The following is an 18,173-nucleotide window of genomic DNA, read 5'->3' as shown; positions in this document are numbered from 1 at the left end:
TGTCCAGGCAATAATCTTGCTCCAGGAAACTGGTAAAATACACTACTCTGTTGTAGAACATGGATGAACCTGGAGGACATTATAATGAGGGCAATAAGCCACTCACAAACAGACAAAATATTGCACGATTCCACTTATATGAGGTATCTAAAATAGTCAAACTCACAGAAGCAGAGAATAGAATGGTTGGGACGAGGGGGAAAGGGGGAGTTGGATGTTAAATGGGTATACAGTTTCAGTTATGAAAGATAAGTAAGCACTAGTGATCTGCTGTACAACACTGTACCTGTACTTAATATTATATGCTCAAAATGTGTTAAGGGATAGCTCTCATGTTAAGTGTTTTTGCCACAATAAAATACATTTTTTTACACCAAGAATAAATTCAGTATGTAAACAGCTTTACAAATAGTAATAAAAAAAATAAAAACAAAGTTGCCTACCCAGATGTCATCACTGAAATACCTTTCAAATAGGCTAGGATGCTTTGGTGATGACAGTGAACTTTCTTAGGGGGGAGAAGGGCCAGGACTTCCACTACAATGCTGAACATAAGTGGTGAGAACGGTCACCTTGTGCCTCGTTCCTGAACTTAGGGAAATATTCAATATTTCACCATTAAGTATGAGAGTAATTACAAATTTTTTAATTTATATTTTTCTTTTATCCTTTATAATCCTAGATTGAAGAAGTTTCCTTAAATCCTAGTTTGCTGAGAAGTTTTCATCACCGAAAAAAGTGCTGATTTTGTCAAAACAAAATTTTCATTATCTATTGAGAAGATTATACCATTTTCCCCGTTTATTCAGTTAATATGATTAATTACTTTGATTTTTGGACACTAAACTAACCTTGCATTTCTAAGAAAAACCCTACTGGGTATGACATATTTTTTTTATATTACTGGATTTGATTTGATGATGTTATTAAGAGATTTTATATCTACGTTTGAGTAATGATTGTACTAATTTTTTCTTTTAAAGCCTTAGGCAGGTTTTGGTATCAGGATAAGGCTTACTTGACAAGGCTAGTTGGGAAAGGTCTCCTATATTTTCTGAAAGAATCTGTAAAAGATTGATGTTATTTCTTTCTTATAAGTTTAATAGAATTCACCAATGACAGTTTTCTGGGTTAGGAGTTTTCTTTGTGGGAAAGTTTTTGATAATGAAGTCAATTTTTTAATGGATATAAGGAAATTCAGATTTTTCCATTTCTTATTGTGCTAGTTTTGCTTAAGATGTGTTTTTCAAGACATCTGGTCTACTTTAACTGAAGTTACAAGTTTCTAACAGAAAGTTGTTTATAATATTCCCTTATCATTTTAACGTTGTTGGATCTACAGTGATGTTCCCTGTTTTCAATCCTGTTCATGGTAGTTTATGTTTTTTCTTTATCTCTTGTCTCTAATCAGACTTGGTTTTAATTTCAAAGAACCAACTCTCGACTTTGTCGATTTTCTCTATTTTTACTTTACTGGTTTCTGCTCTTTATTATTTTCTTCCTACTTTGGATCTGCTAATTCTTTCTGATTTCTTTAGGTGAAACGTAGATCACTGATTTTAAAACTTTTTTCATTGCTATTAAAAGCACAAACTTTTACATCTCACAAATTTTGATGTTATGCTTTTATCTTTCAGTGTAAAATAGTTTCCAATTTCCTATGGATTTCTATGTTGACTCATTGATTACTTAGAAGTGTTATCTATTTTCCACATACTCACTGCCTTTCTCAATATATTTTGCTATTGCTATATTTAGTTCAGTTGTCTGAAACTCTTTAATTTTAATCTTTTGAAATTTACTAAGACTTGTTTTATGGCCTAGCATATGATCTACCTTTTTGATGAAAATAACATGTATTCTGCACTTGAACATTCTGTTTTATAACTGTCAGTGAAGTCAACGTGGTTGACAGTGTTGTTCAGATCTTCTATTTTTCTACTGAATTTTTGGTCTACTTGTTCTACTAATTACTGAAAGAGGAGCACTGAAGTCTCCTAGTATCATTGTGAATTTGTCTATTTCTCCCTCTAATTCTGTCAGTTTTTTGCCTCAAGTATTTTGAAACTGATTTGGAGCATACGCATTTATGAGGCTTGCAGTTTCCTCATAAATGAATGATGTTATTAGCAAGCAAGTTCACTCACAGCTCTCCCTCTTGACCATTCTGCAGATATGGGGGCGGCAGGAGCTGTGCTTCTGGTGCTAATCTTGCTCTTACATCCTCACTCACAGTTGTTCTTGTTCTCTTACATACACACGCCCACCCACAAATTCAAAGAGCAAAATCAGCAGCCGTACAATGTGCCTGCCAATTTTATAACTAAAAATGATAAATGAAGCAGAAAAAAAAAATGTCCTTCAACTTTGTTGTTTAAGTCACACATACCAAGCCAATGTCCTAATTTACCTTTTATAAAATTAAGAAGATTGAGGCTACAGCACTTTCTTGAAGAATATTAAGTAATATATTATATTTTCAACGAAAATTTTACAAACTTAAATTACCTGATCCAAACAATTCAGCAGATCACAAAGGCAAGCCCACTGTAAGGCAGGAGTTGGGTAGAAAGAATGAAAACAGGCAGTAAAGGTATTATGACACTCCTGAAGAACAGCTTCTAGGAGACTCAAAGGTTGACTGAGATATCCTTGAGGATCATTATCCAACTTCACCATGCAGTGATCGACTCCTTCTGATAAAATTTTTCTTAACAAAGTTCTGGTTTTTCCAATACATTCTGCTAATTTGCTAGTTTCTTCCACAACTGCTTTTCCTGTAGCTTTGTGGGAACAAAGCAGATTGCTAATTAACTAGAGTAATAATAAATATGCAATAATAAATATGCAATATAAAAATATTTTTACTAGATTAAAAATAAATATTCAAGTAATTTCTTATACAGCTAAAGATCACAAATACTCATAACCTAGAGATGAAACAATTTAGAGATTAAATGAGGTCCAAAATTATTTCTTTTAAAAATCTAAGTAGGGCAAAACCAAAAAAAAAAAAAAAAAACAAAAAAACCCCACAACCAAAACGAAACCAAAACAAAAAACCCCCGAAACATTGGTTTCAGTACTTAAGTTCAAATGAGTTGTTCAAAAAATTTCTATTTGATCAAATCTGCTGAAAATATTTCATATTATAGTTATGCTTTAGTCTAACATAACTTTTTGTTAACAACATAACACGTAATCTGTTTTATTCTTTGTAAGTAAATACATAAAGGTCATGGCAAGCTTTCTCCCCTCCTTTTGGCAGAAAATTAAAGGCAGGTGGGGATCTTTAACTCTTGGTTATCCCTATATAGACTTTCCCAATGTGTCAAATATTTTCTCCCTAAAGTAATTTAAAAACATGCTTTTTATACCTGATACTGGATAAATTTCACAGGTATAGACACGCAATAACCTCAGACAACAGGTACCCACAAAGCGCAGCCTTTCTAGATCTAGAAGTGTAGCTGTGAATTGAAATCCTTTTAATCCTCTAAGTTCTTCAACTCCTAAGACCAAGGTGGTCCAGCTCCAGTGAAGAATACTCAACAATGACTCAAAACATTCCTAATCCAGAATATGAAAAAACAGATAACAATTAGTTCAAATCATACCATAGGTTCAATCAAATGGAAAAACAACATTCAATTTCAAGACTTTATTTGAACTTCTTTACTGAGTTTTGATTAGCCCAAATAATGGATATTCTATTAGTTCATTTATCAAATTACCATGAGGAGTATCTCTGAAGCTTGGCAAAAAAGGTAGGTAGTCATGTATAAAAACAACATCCTATAGTATTTGCCTATTTATTTTTATAAAGATTCATTTATTTATTTGAGAGAGAGAAAGAGAGTGTGCGAGCAAGTGGGGCTAGGGGCAGAGGAAGAGAATCTCAAGCAGATTCTACATTTAGCATGGAGCCCGATTCAGGGCTGGATCTCTTGACCTTTAAGATTATGACCTGAGCTGAAACCAAGAACCAGAGGTTTAAACAAAAGAGCCACTCAGGTGTTCCAATATTTCCCTATCTAAAAATAAAATTTTTAATTTTTTCTGCTACCAATCTATATAATTTATCATGTAAGTGAGCAAGGGAAAAAATTAGAAACATTTACTGGAAAGCAAAATTAAACTCTACCCTGTTACCACAGTATTATATAGGTAAGTCAAAAGTATTTAAAACACTTTAATAATTTTTAATATAATAAAGTGTTTTACTTAGTATTTGGTATCAGTGACAGTACAAATAACTTATTTTATGTCTACATATTAAGTTTACCATACAGACTATAGCCAACCTTTGATAAACAAGTTAATAGGTGATAAAAATACTAGATGATTGCAAAGCAAAGCAATCATTCCCTAATAACTACTAAATTCCAGTCCTCTGATATAGTAACACCAAGAGTAAGAGTTTACAGTTTAGCTTTTTAAAGAAATAGTTTCATGTATTTCTTATATAAAGATAACAATTGCCTAACGACCACAAAACCACTTAGACATAAATATCAAAACATTACTAAGCACAGAAAAAGAGATCACTGAAAAAGACACAGAGAGTCAAGACACTTATTTGGATTAAAAAATATCAAGCTGCTCTTCATAGTTAAAGGATGCCAAGATACCAAGGAGACAAAGTTCTTGGAATCTCTAGTTGTAAGCACTATCTCTATATACTATCACAGATCTTTTGTTAGGTCATTTGGTATGATATATCAAAATTTAAATCTGCACACTTCCAGTAGAAATATTCACATAAGTATGTAAGTAATCAAAAATGCACATGTAGGAACATAATAGTCCTTTGATATGTATAGCATTGACTAAATTTTAAGAGTACAACTATTCTATGGGACGCTATGCAAATACAAAAAGATTAACACAGGGCCAAATACCTCTAACATGAATTACGTCCTTAGTACTACGAGAATTTTAAAAAAAGGAGGTGCGAAGCTTTATCATTACAAACAATCAAGGAGGCTGCATAGCATACTGTATATATAGACTAAAAAGTTTGCATATGTATAAAAAATGGTCTGGAAGAATATACATCAAAATGTAACAGAGTGATGGGGAAAGAATTTTGGTATACTGCTAATATAGTTCTATCCCTACTCCACCCTCTGTGCTCAACCAGGAATGTATATTAATCTTGTGAATTGAAAAACTAACTTTAAAAAAAAGCATTCTTCCTATGTATCTTATGAATATGAGAGTCCCACCAACTACATTAATAAATCACACTCTTATAGTGCCTTACAATTTAAAAAGCATTTTTTTATCCCTTATCTCATTAGAAATTCATAAGGATGCTATCACACAGTTTATTCAGATAACTGGCATAAGAATGCTCAACTAAGAAATGAAAGAACAAGAACAAGAAGTTAACATAGACTTCCTGGGCAGACCATGATCTCTCAATTACATCATGTTGGCTTTCCATTCTATACTGGTAACACCAATAATGTAGCATATCTTTAAATGTAGAATGTGGATGGTCAAGTAGTTCAAAAGAGTCCTTAGTCAGATAAACAACTCTTCTATTTAGTACCTCAAGCATTAGACTAGCACTTTTTGTAATATCAGCCTTAACTTTTTAACTCCTTCAGCATATGGATTCATACATGATTTACTAGAAAACCCACCAGTTACATCAGTTCACGCTAAAGTCCACGTTAAAGTCAGCCAACATTTCTATTTTCCCATCACTTAAAGGACATACTCTTTGGCCAGGGATATCAGTGCAGATACAAAAACAAATCTGAGTTCATAAAACCATACTGAGATAAACTCTTAGAAGAGTGGCCAAATGTCAAAATTCAAAATGAAATGGAGCCCTGGACAAAAAACCTAAAATTTTAAAAAATGGCTTACCACTGAGACAGTTCTTGCAAAAGATCGCTTTAAAATGTGTACAGGTTCACTGGTTTGCTGTTTGCCTTTTGAGGCACTGCCATCACTGGTTGGAAGTCTGAAGGTAGTAGAGACACATAAATTTGTTGGAAAGTCCAACAACATTTTTCTTTTCAAACTATACAGTTTTGCAATAGCAAAATATGCTATTCAATATAGGTGCTATATTACTAAAATTATTCAACCAGTGTACCCAGGAGTAGCTCAAGCAACTTGCTATGTTTATAATGTTACATGTTACAAATATTAATTATAATAAATTGCATAAAAAAAACCCAAAAATTTCTTGGGAAAAAATAGACTTATACCACTTAGATTCTCAAAGGAATTAGTAGGGAAGAGAGACATGAGAGATAGTCACTATTCTACAGGTATTTCTTTAGAATTTTACTACTCATAGAATGACATTTTTTAGTAAGGTTTATATCTATTTGAATTCTTCATTCTAAATATTATTGCAGTAATCTATGAGAAATAGATGGACACATAGTCATATGCTTCCATAAATGTCTCAAATTACCATGTCTTTCATTACCATGAAGTAATTAAAATTCTTAAATAACATTATTAACATAATAAATATCACTTGGACAAATTATTATTTGATAGTTCAATTAAAGGAAAAAATGTTCAGCAGTAAAGGATTTTCTCTACTTTTTTAAAGATGTATTTATTTATTTTAGAGTGAGAGAGAGTAAGAGAGAGTAAGTTGCAGGGAGGGGAAAGAGACAGGGAGAGAGAGTTACAAGTAGACTTGGTGCAGAGCGTAGATCCCGACACAAGGCTTGATCCCACTACCCTGAGATCAGGACCTGAGCCAACACCAAGAACTGGATGCTCAATTGACTGTGCCAACCAAGTGCCCCCAGCAGTAAGGGATTTTCTAATTCATTCCATCATAGCACGAACAGGAAACATAAGACTTCAGTAAATCAATCAGGACTGCATCTAATGTCCCCACCTAACACTCCAAATTCATTGCTCTAACATATATTTTTGTTACTTTATAATATTCTGAAATGGGTATGAAAATCCACAAATTGAAAAATAAGTTATTAAAATACTGTTAATGGTATAATACAATCTGAATCATGAGGTAAAATTTAAAGTTAAGCTTGATGTAGAAAATGTTTTAAAATATGTAAAATATTAAATGTTTTCATTAGTAGTAGCTATATTTCTACTGGTATATTATAACTTGCTGAATGCTTCAAATAATTTCTCTCATGTCATATTTTATAGTATCCTAGCTCATTAAACAAAGGAATAAATCATATTAATTTACTGTAAATATGCTAAATACCTGTATAATAATTGAGGTATCTGACCAGCATTAACATCTGTACCATTATTTGATTTCTTTGAACTCTTAAATTGGAAAACCACCCTAAGAAGAGAAAAAATAACAATGATACCAAAAAAACATGATTCAAGATCTATGAAAAAAAAAAAGAAATTTGACAATCACATTTTCAAATCCTATGTAAAAGAACTGAGATTCGTTCTTTAAGGAAAAACACAAATAAAAAGGAATTGTTTTTATTTTGTTCAAACTCTCAATGGCTTAATGAATAAAATTAAGGAATTAAGCCTGATCAAGAACTCCTGGATAAGCTGCTGTTCTGCCCCTCTCTCATCCCCACAGCTCAACTTTAACTAGAACTATAAGATTTTAACAAAATATTTCATCTTACAGTTTAAACTCTGCTCAACCATACACCTGGTAAGTTTTAGCTTCAAAGTGCTGGGATATTCCAAAGCTCAGTGAACTGCATGTGGAATCACACAGTCCAGAATCAAAAGCAGTCTCCCCAGTGCTAGGACACAGTCTTAGAGTAAGTTTGAAAGCAAAATTTTACAGCAGGTTTAATTTTTCTACAGTGTTCTACTTGAACATTCAGGAACAGAGTTTCCCTCATTAATGAGTTTGATCTGGTTTTGGTAAGCTTTGTTATGAAATGAACTATTTGAAATATATTATTACATAACTTATACTCATTTCAAATAGTTTATGCTCAAGAAAAGTAAGGAGTAAATTGAATTTCTCTTCTAAATGATGGCCCTTTCAAATACACGAATCCAGAGTACTGAGAATAAAGGCTGGACTTAGAGTCAAGAGGTTCCAGGTCGAGATTTCATTCCCCCACACAGCAGTGATTTGATGTGCAGCAAATCACTTTCCCTCCTGTCTCTATTCCTGAGTGGAAAATGGAGCTAAGAAAGCCTCACAAAATTGCTGAGGGCATCAAATGAGAATATAGATGTGAACAACGTAACACCCAGAAATACATACAAATGACAAACTACAAAAGCAAAGAACAGCAGTCTCTCATTGTTTTGTCTAGACCTTCATTTGGCATGAGACAGCATAAATTTAATATTTGGCAGTCATAGTACATTCTAGACTGACATTTTTATCTTCCTGAAAGATCTCTAAGCTTCTAAAACAATATTCTACTATCGAAAATAAGAGTTGCTTTAGTAATACTTAAACATTTTGCTTACCCATCATCTGTGGTAATAGAAGCTTGTCCATGAGATCCACAGTCACTACTAGGTCCAGACACTCGAGCCCATGCTACATACCACCAACCAGCTTGCAAGAGAACTGGTTCATCAAACATCATTGCATATTTTTCTCTGACAGAAAAATTAGTGAGTCAAAGACAATGCCTTTGTACTTCTCTGTTTTATGTATTTATTTGTTTTAAATTCTTTATAAACAAAATGTGAAAATCATTGTGTGAGATTCTTATTGAACATCATTAAAAACCTTCTATTTAAAAGTTTGAAAAAAATTTAAAAATTCTTGTTACAAACAATTTGTGTCATGGTGATGGCACTCTTCACCTTGAATTCTAAAATTTGCTTAAATGTTATAAAACTCTCATATTAAAATAACACAAAAATGTTTTTAAATTATTGTTAAAAAAACAAACACCCATTCCAGTTTAGTTGGAAAATGAAGATGCTGCCTAGATCACAGAATAGTTCTGAGGACTGAGCAAATTCAGATAAAGTATTTGGAGCTGTGCTTGTCACATAATAACCACACAAAAAATTTTTACTGAAACAGAAGGAGAAAAATCTTGTATACATATGGAGATCTGATAGATATACACAAGTTATAAAGTTTTAGGTAATAGAAAATAGTGATTTTAGCTGGGATAGAGAAAAAAATTAAGGGTATTTGAGGATGGGAATAAATTCACACTGAAGAGGTACAAAAGTACAAAACAGGACTTGAAAATGACAAGATGTCCAGTTAGGTTAAAGTATGAAGACAGATTTAAAAATGTGGTAGGTAAAAAGTTAAAAAAGATGTTGTAAAACATCTTGTTGTAAAGTCCTTGGCTTTGTTAATAGAGAAATGAATAAAATCTAGATGATTCTCCATATGTGAAAACAGTATATTTTTGACTCATAATCATATGCTCAAATGGAAACACTAAATGATAATGGCATCTTAAGGCTTTGTTAAAAATTAATCGATTATTTCTCCTAAAATCTTTCTAATCTTCATTTGTATATTACATAGAAAATAACTAAAATAGTATCTCCTGGGATCCCTGGGTGGCGCAGCGGTTTGGCGCCTGCCTTTGGCCCAGGGCGCGATCCTGGAGACCCGGGATCGAATCCCACGTCAGGCTCCCGGTGCATGGAGCCTGCTTCTCCCTCTGCCTGTGTCTCTGCCTCTCTCTCTCTCTGACTATCATAAATAAACAAAAATTAAAAAAAAAAAATAAACATTTAAAAAAAAAATAGTATCTCCTAATACTAATGAATGTTTATAGAGAAAAAAATAGTCAAAATTTTCTTTAGGTTTACTATTTCATTCTCAAAAGTATTTATGTTAAAAGCAAAATCAATGCCTTGCTACTATTTTCAGTAAACACATTATCACTAGCAAAAAGCTTATGCATAACACATAAAGTTTTAATACAGTTATTACTGGGAAGTACAGTGTACTATTATTATTATATGAGGTTCAATTTATTTTTTCTCATCATAATGTTCCCTAATTCAAATCACTAACTTGTCATAACATACTGTTGGAGATTATTCTTGGGATTACACAGAGAAGGCTGATAAAATCTAATTCTCTTCTTACTTTTAATGAAGCTTTATAAATAAATATCCAGATTCTGGTAACCTCCTAAGGGGTTTCAGTAAAAGCTGACCATCTACCGAAGTGTGTTATAACCAAGCACATACTATGGGCATGGTGTCAGGACACACAAGTGATCTGAATTATGGCCCTTTATGACTATTCAGTTCTGTATACATAGTGCTACAGGTAGTAAATAATTATATGAGATTACTAGAAAGCTAGCACAGTAGGTGTTCTCTAAGTGATGCATGAAAACCAAAGCGTACAAAATATACATATTTTTTCATCTTCGATGGAGAAACAATTTATCTTATAGACAAATATAGATACTATTAGTTTTAATGCAGCCCCGTTAATTGCAACACTAATTAAAAAATTATTTTTTAGTTGTATACTAATATACAACTTAATTTCTCAAGCATCTGATCACAGATTATTTAAAACATCCTTTTTATGTCTCTTCACTTACTATGAATTTTTCATAGTAAGTGTATGAGGACTCAGAATTCTGAGTAATGAGGAAATCTTTACCTGGCAGCACAGTCATAAGCCAACACATCAGTCTCTGCAAGAAGGTCTCCATCGGTTTCATGATCTCCTCCATCAGGACCCAACTCGAACAGCTGGGGAAAGGAGAAAAACACATCATGTCAAATCATTCACTCATGCAAACCTGCTGAATAACATGTTTATAATTTTGATGTTTCCAATAATACGCTGGACACTGAAGAATGTAAAAACCATAATGCCTGCTTTTTTAATGTTAAATACACAAACCTATATATTTAAATTAGGAAACTTATGGTCTATCTAAATCTGTTTTCCTTATTTATATATTCGTCTATTTATAGCAAATGCTCCAATTTGTTCTGTACCAAATATAAATATCTGAAGGAGGTGAGAGAACTCAATCAATGCATTTTATCTAAGTGAGCTTTCAAATGAGGAAGAATTTTGTTTCAACACTTATAAGCTGTGAGATCTGGGATCCAGTTTCTTCATCCATAAAAGAAAGATGACTACTAACAACACCTACTTCATAGTAATTGTGAGAATTACATGAAGTAATACTTATGAAACACTTAGAAAAATACCCCGAAATAAAGGCTACAAAAATGTTAGCTATGGAGAGAGAGAGGAATAGCAGAAGAGAAGGATCCTTAAAAACATAGGTAACAAAAAGTAGCTCAAAGAAATACAGCACAGGAAAAGGAGAGATGAAGAATATGAAAGAAAATGGTCATAAAACAAGAAGAGGACCAGACAGTCTGGGAAAAGGATAAGATAGAAGACATCAAAGAGGAAAAGTGATGAAATTAAGTGAAAATAAGGGAGAATTATCAGGAAGAGATCTTTTTTCTTTAAAAATGGACCAATACATATAAAGACCCTTATTTCTCTGGAGAATTATAGTAGGTGAACTGCAAAAAAGGCAGATAAAACACTAAGGAGGAAGAGAAGGAAGCATTAAAATTTACTGGACTATTTCTATGTTAGATGTCTCATTTTTTCAATTATATGCTAATGATTTGAAAATCTATCCCCAGCTCAGATCTTGTTCTTAACAGTCACTGCATTCCCTCACCCCCCACCAGTTGGATCTCACTAGTTCTAAAGGGACTCACTCCCCTTACCCCTGCTTGCACTGTTCTGATTAATGGGACTATCACTTACCTATTCACTCAGATAAAAAACGGGGAATAATCCTTTTTTCTGTATCTTTCTGCCATTAGTACATCTATTCTACTGCTGGTACCAAAGCTTGTCAGTTCAAGCATGCTGTTACTAGCTAGAACTCATCAGTCTTATCTTTAATCTCTCTTTGCTCTGGTCCATATTCCATAAAACTGAGGGGTTTTGTTTTTAATGATCCTAGTACTCTTTTTAAAATGAATATCTGATTAGAATACTTCTTTAATTTACAATCCTTCAACGGTTTCTCATTTCCTTCTTTGTAACAAGACATAAAGGTCCTTAATGAGTTCCCCCTAACCTGGCTCCCCTGCTTATATTCAACAAGTATTTCTCAACACATACTGTGTGCCAGGCACAATTCTAGACAATACGCATACAGGTGTGAACACCACAACAAAAAAATGGGGGCTACTGGAAGTTAAGTTGTGGTAAGGCAGAGGATTTAGTTTTAAATGGGTTCACCAGAGAGTCAAGATAATGAGAAAGTGATCACACAGGTATTGAAGTAAAGCGCTGTAGTCAGACGGAGTAGCCAATGCAAAAGTCTTGAGGTTTGACTATGCCTGGCTTGCTTGTTCCTCAACCTAATATAAGGCAACACTACAGGAATCTGAACAGAAAGGAGTGGCATACTCTGGTGTACATTTTAAGAAAATCTCTGCTGTATTGTGAATAGACAAAAGGGGAACAAGGACAGAAGCATAATACAAGTTGGGAGACTACCGTTATAAATAAGGTGAGAATGGCTATGGTTTAGACCGACTTGGTACTAGGGACAGTTTTTAGAATTCATTAGATCCTGGATTTATTTCCAAAGTGCAGCCAATAGTGTTTGCTGCTGAAGGGGATGTAGGGTGTGACAGAGGGAAGGCAATGATGACTCCAAGATTTTTGGCTTAAGTAGCTAGAAGAATAAAGTTAACTCTATTCTCAGTCAGTTAGCTGGGACAGGGAAAATATGAGAACAGCAGGTTTAGAAAGATCACCAGAAGCCTAGTGTTGAATATGTTATATCCGAAATGCCTATTAGCTATCCAAACGGAGAAGCGAAGTAGGCAGCTGTATATATGACTTTGGAGGTTTAGTAGTAAGAGGAAAAAGTGCTTAAAGCCATATGGCTGGACCACTATGGGGATAAGCAGACTTTTAAAAGTGTCCAAGAAGACTGAGTTCTGGCACTCCAACATGCAGAGGTTAGGAAGATGACTAATAGGCAACCTGAGACTTAGAAGAGCAGTCAGTGACACAGAAGGAAACCAAGTGTGGTGTTTAGGGAGTCAAATGAAGACAGTATTTAAAAGAATGGGTTCACAGGATTAAATTATGTCAACTGGTTAAGGAAGATGAAGACTGAGACTTGACTGCTGGCTTCAGCAATAGGAAGTCACTCACACCTTTGACAACAGCAGTTTTGGTAGGTTGGTGGGGCACAAACCTGATTAGTGTAGGTTCAAGAAGGAATGGGAAGAGAGAGAATGGAAATAGAAAGTATAGAAAGTTAAGAATATGTACAGAGCCTAGCTAGGTGGCTAGTCCAAGACAAGTACACAAATACTTTTGCCCAGAGTAGTTAGTAGTGGAAGAGTCTTCTAGCAGGAGGAAAGAGATAACAGAGGACCCATCAAGAAAGATGTCTAGGTTTCTGCCTTAGGGTAATAAGCATATGGTGGATGGTACTACTCAAGAGATGAACCACTGGAAGAGAGCCAGGTCCTGAGAAAGAGCATGAATTCATTTGCAATATAAAGACCAACAACCATCAGGCCTTTAAAGCCCTTACATGAAAATGGGTCAAAGAAGCAGTCTGAGCTGGAGATCTAAATTTGGGCATCATGGTATGCTGACAGCTATTTAAAACTTCAGGCTTAGAAGAAAATGTTTAGGAGAAAATACAAAGTGAAAAAACAGGGGCTAAAGCTGGGCCTAAAAGAACTCTCAACATCTAGTAGCCAGGTAGAAGAGGACAAACCTATAAAAGAAGAAAAAACAAGAGATGAAAACAAAAAAAAACCAAAAAAGATATTTACTGCTAGGGAAAAAAATGTATACCTCACAATGGTGAGCGGAAGGAAAACAAAAAGACTTCTGTTGGAAAACCTTAGTCTATTCATTAATAACTGAATTTCAAAGGCAAGTTTACTTCCAGGGAATGGGAGAAATAAGGGTGGTTTAATAAGACTTGGAAAAAATTACACTCAATATAAAAAGAGCATTATGAAAGGCCTATATACTACTGTAACACAACTACTGGTGAAAAGAACCACAGTGGTATTCAATATTATCAAAACAAAGCAAAAAAACCTTTCAGGGACAGGAAAAAAAAATGTATCTTCTTGATAACTTACTAGACACTGACAACTAGCACTATATTACTGAGTTTGCTTCTCTATCTTGACTTCTAATCAAGACATCTTCAAATAACCCTTTGAAAGTAGCTGCTCTGAAATAAGCCCAAAACTATGGTTTTATTTTCCTTTTTCTTTCTTCTTTCCTACGTATGTATGTTTGTACCTAACTACCTATGCCACAAGTTTTCAAAATTATTATTCCATCCCTATCCTCTATATAACTCTAGGGACTTCCAATTCTTTCTTAATTTCTGTATTATCTCTATTTCTTTAGCATGTATTTTCCAATTATGGCCAGAAATAAGCAAATATTTTTAAAAGTTTGTCAGTTCTGGTTTGGCCTCTATGGGGAGTGTCCTCAAAAACCATCACAGTAAGAGAGTTTTAACATATTTTTAGATATTATTGAGAAAATAGAAGATCTCCTAAATAGATAGCATCTAATTGAGAATTTTTAATGAAACTTGCTACCGAAACTAAGACACAAACTATAGGGGTTTTTTTTGAGAGAAAGAATGTGTGCTTGTACACACATGAGTGGAGTTGGGGGATAGAAAATGGGGCAGAAGGACTGATGGAGAAAGAATCTTAAGCAGGCTCTATCCCCAGTGCAGAGCTCAACTTTGGAGCTTGATCTCACAACCATGAGATCATGATCTGAGCCAAAACCAAGAGTCAGACAGGTGTTCAAACCACTGAGCCACTAAGGCACTGCTCTCTTTTACTTCAAAGGCAAAATCATATTAATTTGAGAAGTGGAACATTTGAGTATTGATGAATTTTCAAAGAGTGAGCACATCCTTTGCTTTGAATAATTGCAGACCCTTTCTGAGATGAACAGGTTTAGAAAACTGAGGATTTTTTTTTATTATTTTTGTCTACCCAATGAAATCCATACATTCCATTTCTCACTTCATCCCTGATTCCCCTTTTAGATTGATCATGTCTTATACAGTATTTGGCATTAAAAATGCTAAAAACTATTAAAGCTACATCAAAATGCCCCTGCATCAAAACAGCTGTGCCACCATCAAAAGTGGCTAACAAAAACGAGGCAAATCAAAAAAGTACTGCTGTACCTAGATCACTAGGAAGTTCACAAAGAATTAAGATGGGTTTTTAGTCTTTTTCAGCCTAATATTAGAAAATCATTTTCCATTCATTACCTTCTATCTTGACTTTTTATTTTCTAATGAGCCAATAATTTAGTATTATTGTATTACATTTTAGCAATGTTCCCAAGTCCTTTTTTATTATGTATTATATAATATAAAATCACAAACTAAGTCAAAGCTAACTTTAAAAAAAAAGGGCAATAGTATCAACAAACTGCTTACCTTAATTTTAGCAGTATATTCTCCTCTACCTCCAAACAGACCAAGGCCACCAAGTAAAATGTCAGTGTCAGCACTAAAACGTATAGCTTCTACTGAATGAGCAGAGTAACCCCAGCCCCCTCCATGACCTAAAAGATACAATTAATAATTCATGTAGTAAAAATCTATCTATATACTTCTATATTTAACATATAAGACAATATTTCCTAAACATAAATATACATACTTTCAAACCTGTTTACTACACTATAATCTTCTTTGGAATAAACCTTCATTACTGCTTGAGTCTCCTCCTCTGTACTTGCAACACCCATTTTTAAATCCTGCATAGCTGCTAAGGTATCAAGGCAACCTAAAAACAAACAAACAAAAATTTAACTCTGTGAAATTAAAATTTCCCATTATATTGATGGTATAAGATGCTATAGAGAATAAATTAAAATAATAAACTCTGAGTGTGCTCAATAAATGTATTCCAAGCTTCAAACACTGTTTCATGAAAGAATATTTAAAACCATTAAGAATTCTCCTTTGCCTGGGTAATTATCATATTTAAACACATTCTATGTTTCCCAAAAAACTGTATCTTTGAAAAGTTGGCATCGCTCAATCTTTGAGCCTTTACGAGGTTCGTCCTTTTATGAAATTCTGAATTACTGTAGATTCTTAAAGTTTTATCTGAGGAAGACACAGCAGCCTGAGAGAACCTTAATCAATATGAGTTTTGGATGTTTACTATGATTACTAGATGAAATTTGAAGAAAAGAAGTAAGGAATTGTATTATGATCTAGTAATTATACTTAGGAATATGATTTCACAATTGCAAATTTTAGATAAGCACAAATGAGCCTTTTTAAGGATCCTTTTTAAAAGCAACAAGTAATTACGTGGATTGGTATAAAATTTCCACGAATATATATATATTTTGAAAAAAATGTTATATTACAAATTAAATAAAAGTGAAGTTGATGTACTATGGAAAGCTGTGTTATATAAAAAGAGACAGAAGTAATAATGTATAAAATTCATAATTAGGGGATCCCTGGGTGCTCAGCGGTTTGGCGACTGCCTTTGGCCCAGGGCGCGATCCTGGAGTCCCGGGATCGAGTCCCGTGTCGGGCTCCCGGCATGGAGCCTGATTCTCCCTCTGCCTGTGTCTCTGCCTCTCTCTCTATATATATATGTCTATCATAAATAAATGAATAAAATCTTTAAAAAAAATAAATAAAAAAATAAAATTCATAATTATATAAATATATATTTAGAATTTGTCATTTTAAAATAATGTATGTAAATTAAATATTATAATTATACATTTGAATATTCTATCTGCATCTCTAAAATCTATGTATTTAAGCTGAACAAAAACATTATTAAAAAATTTGCCTGCTAGAAAATTACATTCAGGAATGCTTTATATTTGGGCATATATGAATTGTGTTGGTTCAAGTCTAATGTATTATTCATTGTAGGATTGACAATGAACTCTCTTAAGTTAGAGAGTTTAACTTACATTGTACTTAGCATACCGTTGTTTAACACACTTGAGAAAATGAAACACAAATCTAAATATTCCTTAAAAAAATTCTCAGCACACATTAATGAAAATCAGCTGATTACCAAAAAGGAATCCTACCTAGAATGTGCAAAGCTGCATGAGATCGGGTGGTGAGAGCCCTTGATCCTGTTGGTAAGGCAAGTTCAGGACTTAGAATACTACATCTGGACTGCATGTCTGTTGCAGAGGGAAGTCTTGCATCAGCAACCACTGCATTGTAACACCACAGCTCCCTAGTATTTGGTCGAAACCTTCAACAAAGAATAATCATAGCACTTCAACATATAGTTTCATTGAAAAAAAAATTTCTAAAGTATAATTGATGATATAAAGACAATATAGTCAGATTGAAGAGGACAAAATGTAGCTCATTATTTTCTTTATCTGAGCTAAATATGTAAATAAAATTATTTATGTCACTATAAGTGAAATGATTTGAAAATAGTAATACAGATCATGATACTTTATGAGTAACTAGATCAACAGTACACATGATGCATATACATATGAAGGTTCAGTACAACAAAAATTCGATAAATAAAGTTTAAAGACAAAGGGCAAGAAAATATATGAAACATACATATAAAACAAAACAACAGTATCCACAATGTATAAGAGCTCCTGCAAACCAGTAAGATAATTCAATATCAAAGTGGGCAAAAGACCTGGAATGCTGTTTTCAGAAAGAAACACAGTAAATTGTATGTAGCTGTTCATACTAAAACTAAATAAACAGTAAACCATAAGGGACCCACAATACTATCCAACCATTATCTCATATCTCTTATCTTTTCCGTAAAAAATTCTCTAAAGGCTGCCTCCACTTCTTTACCATAGTTTTTTGCTATGAATTCTTTTTTGGAAAAGTTGTTTTTATCATCTACAGGGTACACACAAAAGAACAGTAAAAAATATTTTCAAAAAAAGGTATGAAGAATAATGGTATAATGTGTATTAGTAAAAATAACATTACTGCTATTTTTTAAGTACCCTGGCTCTTCCTCCCTACCCAATTTCTTTCCTTTTCTTTCAAAGGTAGCAATTACCTTGATTTTTTTTTTAAGATTTACTTATTTATTTATGATAGAGAGACAGAGAAAGAGAGAGAGGGGCAGAGACACAGGAGGAGGGAGAAGTAGGCTCCTGGGAGCCTGACGTGGGACTCGATCCTGGGACTCCAGGGTGCTAAACCACTGAGCCACCC

The 18,173-nt window shown here is 33.5% G+C and overlaps 1 protein-coding gene across 1 annotated transcript in view; it reads right to left on the bottom strand.

Annotated features, from left to right (window-relative positions):
* The window catches only part of MYCBP2 (MYC binding protein 2), a 262,243-nt gene that overhangs the window by 130,929 nt on the left and 113,141 nt on the right, over nucleotides 1-18,173 (bottom strand). Inside the window, exons 23-31 of the mRNA XM_041731051.1 lie at nucleotides 17,048-17,220; nucleotides 15,637-15,762; nucleotides 15,411-15,538; nucleotides 10,562-10,653; nucleotides 8,425-8,559; nucleotides 7,223-7,306; nucleotides 5,881-5,977; nucleotides 3,378-3,570; nucleotides 2,509-2,783 (exon numbers count right to left, since the gene is read on the bottom strand). Of these exons, the coding sequence (XP_041586985.1) occupies nucleotides 2,509-2,783; nucleotides 3,378-3,570; nucleotides 5,881-5,977; nucleotides 7,223-7,306; nucleotides 8,425-8,559; nucleotides 10,562-10,653; nucleotides 15,411-15,538; nucleotides 15,637-15,762; nucleotides 17,048-17,220 (1,303 nt within the window). The remainder of the gene's footprint in view (nucleotides 1-2,508; nucleotides 2,784-3,377; nucleotides 3,571-5,880; nucleotides 5,978-7,222; nucleotides 7,307-8,424; nucleotides 8,560-10,561; nucleotides 10,654-15,410; nucleotides 15,539-15,636; nucleotides 15,763-17,047; nucleotides 17,221-18,173) is intronic.

The sequence above is a fragment of the Vulpes lagopus genome, chromosome 16 (genome assembly GCF_018345385.1).
Source record: "Vulpes lagopus strain Blue_001 chromosome 16, ASM1834538v1, whole genome shotgun sequence".
Taxonomy (NCBI): Eukaryota; Metazoa; Chordata; class Mammalia; order Carnivora; family Canidae; genus Vulpes; species Vulpes lagopus.
Note: the sequence above shows the minus strand (reverse complement) of the source record. Positions and strands in the feature narration are given on the sequence as shown.